The sequence below is a fragment of the Spermophilus citellus genome, assembly GCF_964194105.1.
Source record: "Spermophilus citellus genome assembly, chromosome: X".
Classification (NCBI taxonomy): Eukaryota; Metazoa; Chordata; class Mammalia; order Rodentia; family Sciuridae; genus Spermophilus; species Spermophilus citellus.
This window is the reverse complement of record NC_138190.1, coordinates 113,343,454-113,349,650: the sequence shown is the minus strand read 5'-3', so window position 1 is coordinate 113,349,650 and position 6,197 is coordinate 113,343,454. Positions and strand designations below refer to the sequence as shown.

The 6,197-nt window shown below is 36.7% G+C and overlaps 1 protein-coding gene across 3 annotated transcripts in view; it reads right to left on the bottom strand.

Moving 5' to 3' along the window:
- Positions 1-227: 227 nt before the first annotated feature.
- The window catches only part of PLS3 (plastin 3), an 88,965-nt gene continuing 82,995 nt past the window's right edge, over positions 228-6,197 (bottom strand). For all 3 annotated transcript variants that reach the window (XM_081276608.1, XM_081276610.1, XM_081276609.1), the window contains exons 13-16: positions 5,913-6,046; positions 5,083-5,206; positions 4,749-4,873; positions 228-1,474 (exon numbers count right to left, since the gene is read on the bottom strand). In XM_081276608.1, coding sequence (XP_081132734.1) covers positions 1,342-1,474; positions 4,749-4,873; positions 5,083-5,206; positions 5,913-6,046 — 516 coding nt within the window. In that variant the 3' untranslated portion in view covers positions 228-1,341. The remainder of the gene's footprint in view (positions 1,475-4,748; positions 4,874-5,082; positions 5,207-5,912; positions 6,047-6,197) is intronic.

The following is a 6,197-nucleotide window of genomic DNA, read 5'->3' as shown; positions in this document are numbered from 1 at the left end:
ATTGTTATGCCACTGTCCTATACCCTAGTTCAAGGAAATTTTGGAAAGTTGGAGAAAATCACTTGGGATACCCATTTGTTCAGTGTCGTCTTAGTTTAGTACCTCTAATTTAGAGTTCCAAAAACTGAAATGTGAACAACACCATTTTATAGAATATATCAGAAAAGGGAAAATAACTCCGTCAAACATTGGCATACTACTAAGGGACAGAATCTGGAAGAACAGACTAATTATTATATAAATGCCTTTATTGAACTACTACATTGCTACCAGATTACATCAGTTTTTTTTTTCCAGAGTTAGAGTAACATAATGATCTTGAAAACTATAGCAAACAGCTTGACAAAGCAAGAGTACATTAAATCCTACATATATAATCTTACTTTTTAGTGACCACAGCTTTTTGTTTTAGGTGTAAAATTAAAAAATATATCGTACACTTAGCATAGTTGGCCTACCGAATCCCATTTAAGTTCTGAATGCACTCTCTCCTCAAACAGCATTTTAAAAATTTAAAGAGAGAGTTTTATGACACAGGTTTCCAAACAAATAAGCATATGTGGAACTAAGTGATTTAGACAAAATATTTCTTTTGTTTACATTTTGAGTGTGAAAGGAAAGATGAAATTTTGGTGTACATTTTTCCTCTACCTATAATGTATGTTTTTTACTTACTTGAAGACCCCTTTAAAAAAGTAGCAAAATCAGCAGTCTTGTTGAATGTAATCAAAATATTCTTAAATGTACAAAAAAGGATCATGTAGAAAGAATACTGTAAAAAGATACTGATTTTAAGAATAAAAGAATAAGAAAAGCTTCTATTACATTCTGCACAGCCAGTTACTTCGGCAAATTTTCACTACTACAAAGTAAGCACAGGATACTCACATCCAAATACTTTCTGACCATAGTTCTTGAATAAAAATTAACATAGTGGATGGAAAGCAAAATGACCATCTAATAATATTCATATCCAATCATCTAAGCAAATCTCAAGAGATGGACATTCTAAGAGGGAAAATGATACAATAGAGAGAAATAACACACAGCAATGGAAAACATCAAGGGCAGCATTCTAGGAGGAGAGAGTAAAATGTTTGGCTATGAGCACATTTCAGGTGTGCCTGCCTGACAAATCCAGCTTTGACTGTGGGAAAGAGGAGCTGTTTTTATTAAAACTCTTCCCACTGAGGGCTCTCAGGATGAGCTAGTCTTGTTAATCAAACTAAGTCTTTTAAATGACAAAGAACCTTACTTAAGCCATGAGCACTTCACCTGGAAATAGCTGACTTGCTAATCATGCACCTGGGAACAAGGTTGGTTTTACTTAGGTTGGTTATTTTACACTCTCTTCATCCCTCTGCCCATCAAACATGCGAACACAGTCATGACCATCTTGGGCTTTACTTCCACCAGGTCTTCAGGGAGAGCATATACTCTGGCTCCAATTCTTCTAGCCATTGACACTGCATACCTATTTATTGAGGAAACAAAAATTAAGATTAAATTTTTTTTTTCTTTTTGGTACCAGAGATGGAACTCAGGGGCACTCAACTACTGAGCCACATCCCCAGCTCTATTTCGTATTTTATTTAGAGACAGGGTCTCACTGAGTTGCTTAGCACCTTTCTTTTTTGCTGAGGCTGGCTTTGAACTAATGATCCTCCTGTCTCAGCCTCCTGAGCCTCTGGGATTACAGGCATGTGCCACTGTGCCCAGCAAGATTAAAATTTTTGTCTGTCAAGGACACCATATGAGATATATTTCCTGTCATAAAATCACATACCTGGGATACAAAAAGCTCCCACTGAAAGAGCCTACTAGAATGATTACATTTTTTTTTTTTTTCATTTGGCTTTGACTTCACTTTTAGGTTATACCAGTTTTTTTTTTTTTTTTTTTTTTTTGTAGTAGTGCTGGGGATTGAACCCAGGGCCTTGTGCATGTGAGGCAAGCATTCTACCAAATGAGCTATATCCCCAGCCCTATACCATGTTTTTATGCTATATTTTCAGACTGATAATATTTATCCACTCCTTTCCTCTAATATGAAGTGAGAATTAAGCTTATAGCACTGACTTCATATAAAAATGAAATCATGCTGGGTATGGTGGCTCACAGTTTGAGGCCAAGCTCAGCAATTCAGCAAGATCCAGCCTCAAAATAAAAATAAACCGGGCACGGTGGTGCATGCCTGTAATCCCAGCGGCTCAGGAGGCTGAGACATGAGAATTGAGAGTTCAAAGCCAGCCTCAGCAACAGCGAAGCTCTAAGCAACTCAGTGAGACCCTGTCTCTAAATAAAATACAAAATTTTATTTGTATTTTATTATTTATTTGTATTTGTATTTTTTGTATTTTATAGCTGGGGATGTGGCTCAGTGGTTGAGTGCCCCTGAGTTCAATCATGGTACCCCCCCTAAAAATAAATAAATAAAAATAAAAAAGCTGGGGATGTAGCTCAGTGGTAAAGCACACCTAGGTTATTCCCCCAGTACAATACAAAAAGAAAAAAGAAAAGAAAAAAAGAAATTATGTATGTGATTTGCACAATCAATGTTGATATTCTCATTGAACAGGTAGTGATGGATTGTCTCCTGAGATGTGAGAGACATGGAATGAAAAAACTTAAGCCAGATGCAAAAATTCAAGTTGCTTAGGTAGGTGCAGTGAGTACTTCCAAATATTCAAGGGAGATGAGAGAATCTACAAGGTATGGACAGAGTGCCTGGATCAAGGCCTGGAAAGGGCAGAAAATAAAGGGCAAAAGAACTGACATGTCTAGTTAGGGAAATTTGCAGGAACACATCTCAGCTAATCCAGAAAGCATTTCCAAAAGAAATCTTTAAAGATAATTAAAAATCAAGTTCCTGGAAAGAGCAATTCCATGAGGGTTTTTTTTTTTTTTTTTTTGTACTGGGGATTGAACCCAGGGGCACTCGACCATTGAGCTACATCCCCAGTCCTATTTTTGTATTTTAGTTAGAGACAGGGTCTCATTAAGTTGCTTAGCACCTGGTTGTTGCTGAGGCTGACTTTGAACTTGAGATCCTCCTATCTCAGCCTCCCACGCTGCTGGGATTACAAATTTGCGCCATAGTACCCAGCTTCAAGAGTTCTTTTTTTTAAAAAAAAAATATATATATATATATATATATATATATATATTTAGTTGTAGATGGACACAATATCTTCATTTTTAAAATTTTTTTTTATTGTGATGCCTCACACATGCTCCTCAAGCACGCTACCATTGAGCCACAACCCCGGCCCTTTAAGAGTTCTTTTTAATTTTTTTTTTTAGTTGTTGATGGGCCTTTATTCATTTATTTATATGTGTTGCTGTGAATCAAACCCAGTGCCTCAAACACGTGAGGCAAGAGCTCTACCGTGGAGCCGCAACCCCAGTTCCTCAAAAGTTCGAGAACCTTGAAGGTCAGACACAATACTAGGTTCTTGTATCTATTTTTCATTTCTTTCTTTTTTTCTTTTTCTTTCTTTCTTTTTTTTTTTTTTTTTTTTTGGTACTGGGGATTGAATCCAGAGGCACTTAACCACTGAGCTACATCCCCATTCCTTTTTTTAAAAAATATATTATTTAGTTGTCGATAAACACAATACTTTTATTTTATTTATTTTTATGTGGTGTTGAGGATCAAACCCAGTGCCTCACACATGCTAGGCAAGCACTCTACCACTGAGCCACAACCCCAGCACCCCATTCCTTTTTTATGATTTATTTAGAGATAGGGTCTTGCTAAGTTGCTGAGGCTGGCTTTGAACTTGTGATCCTCCTGCCTCACCCTCCCAAGCCGCTGGGATTATAGGCATGTGCCACTGTGGCTGGCTTTTCATTTAATCTTTATGAAATCTGTAAAATAAAGTATTATTGCCCCCATTTTCTGATGAGGAATCTGAGACTCAAAAAGTGAGAGCATACAGTATTTGTCTTTCAGTGCCTGGCTTATTTCACTTAGCACAATATTTTCAAGTTCACCCATGCTGTTGCAAATGACAGGATTTCATCCTTTTTAGTAACTGAGTAGTATTCTATTGTCATCATGGATTCCAAAAAGCTGGTCTCAAAGGAAAGAGTAGAATGGTGGTTATCAGAAGCCTCAGTATTTGGGGAGATGTTGGTCAAAGGATATGTAGTGACAGGAGAGAAAACAGAGTCCTAAATAGGCAAATATGTAAAGACAGAAAGTAGGTAACACTTTGCATAGTGACTACTAATGATTACTTGAAACTTCTTTCTTAGATGATGAAATTATTCTAAAATTGATTGCGGGGATGGTTGTACAACTTTGAATATATTAAAAATGACTATATACTTTCAATGGGTAAATTGTACAATATGTGAATGGTATTTCAATAAAGCTATTAAAAAACTGTAATAACTTTTAGCCAGGTGCAGTGGTGCACACCTGTAATCCTGGAGCTGAGGTGGGAAGACTGGACATTTGAGACCAACCTCAGCAACTTAGTGAGGCCCTAAGCAACTTAGGGAGACCCTGTCTCAAAATAAAAAATGAAAAGGGCTTGGAATGTGGCTCAATGGTAAAGCCCTTGAGTTCAATCCCCAGCACCTAAATAAATAAATAAATCATGTTAAGACCTTTAAAAAAAGAAAATACAGGATTCCTTCAGGTGATATTAATCTTAAGCCGCAGAACCCTGAATTATAATTCAGATCTTCTGGGTTGCAAAGCCTGTGTTCTTTCCACAATATTATGCTCTCTCCCTTACTTGGCATTATTGTGCTTGTCATCTTCTGTTAGATTGCCACTCTTAACGAGATCATAGTTTATGCAGCCTGGCTGGATAGCATCAATTAAATCCACAACTGCCAAACTGGAGCTGATCGTCTTGTCCTAATACAAAAGGAGAACAAATCTTTTCAGCATGTACAAATTAACAGGCGCTTCCTTATATGAAGTGCCTAAAGTGAAGCTCAGCAAATTAAAAAGAATTTTTCCATTGGCCCAATATTAATTCTTACAAAGTAAACAAAGGTTTTCCTTCCAAATGATAGATAATATCTAGCAAATATAATATTTAATAGTCAAATATGGATTCTGACCTTAAAACTCTGAATGGAAGTTGACTTTCCAGCTTCACTCAATGTTCTGTTCACCCAGTTCACAATGATGTCATCATTAGCTTTGTGACCCTCTCCAAGATCCTCCAGGACATTGAGGGTATATCTAAAAGAAGCAGCAAAAAAAGAGGTCACAATGTACTTTATGAGGAAAAATGCAACATGATAAAGATGCTTTATTTCCTTTTTCTTTTATTCTTTAGGTTTGAAAGACTCAAGGTTTCATGGAAAGAGATTCACATTATATGAGAAAACATCTTAAGCAGTAGTGGCTTGCCACTCATCTACATGTTGCATTGATAGGGACAAGATCTAGGGGGCTTAAATGTGCAGGCACATTTTGTACTATTCTAACAGTGAGAATGACTTAAAATAAGATGTGCTTTGGCTGGCACCCAGTCATAATGAATGCATGGGGATGTTCATATTTTTTCTGAGGAGTTCATTTATTTTTTTGATGATGGGGATCAAATCCAGGGCCTCATGCACATGTGTGTGGTGTCTACCACTGAGCTACACTCTCAGTCCCTCTGACAACTTTTATTTATTGCCACTAAATGAGCCTTAAGTCTACATGTCATGTTTCCTATGAAGAAAATGGAAGTGTCACAGTTCGGCTGCCTAATTTACAAAGAAGAATCTAACAACCGAACATCCAACGTACATTCATGACTTAACTCATTTCAGAGACTAAATACAATGAAGTTCAAAAGTGTAGTCATTGGTATTTTTACTTATTAAAAATCCAATAAGAGCTAAATCACAGATCTGTATTACAGTGAAGCTCAAACAGTAAAAATTCTATACTATACCTTCTCATCAGCTGCCAGACTAAAGCCAAGGTCAAGGTTGGGTTCCCATCATTCAGGTCTTGTCCTCCAATGCCAACTAGGGAGAATTTAGCAGGATGCTTTCCTAATTCAACAGCATAATTGCAATTTTCTAGCTGCAAACATATAAATGTAAATGAATGGTTGATGGTTTTCATTTGTTTAATCTGCATATACATATTTGTGAGTGTGTGTTGTGCAATTTGCACACAAAAACAAGTAAGATGCAGTTCCTATTCTCAAGAAGCTCAAGATCAGGAGTTTTTT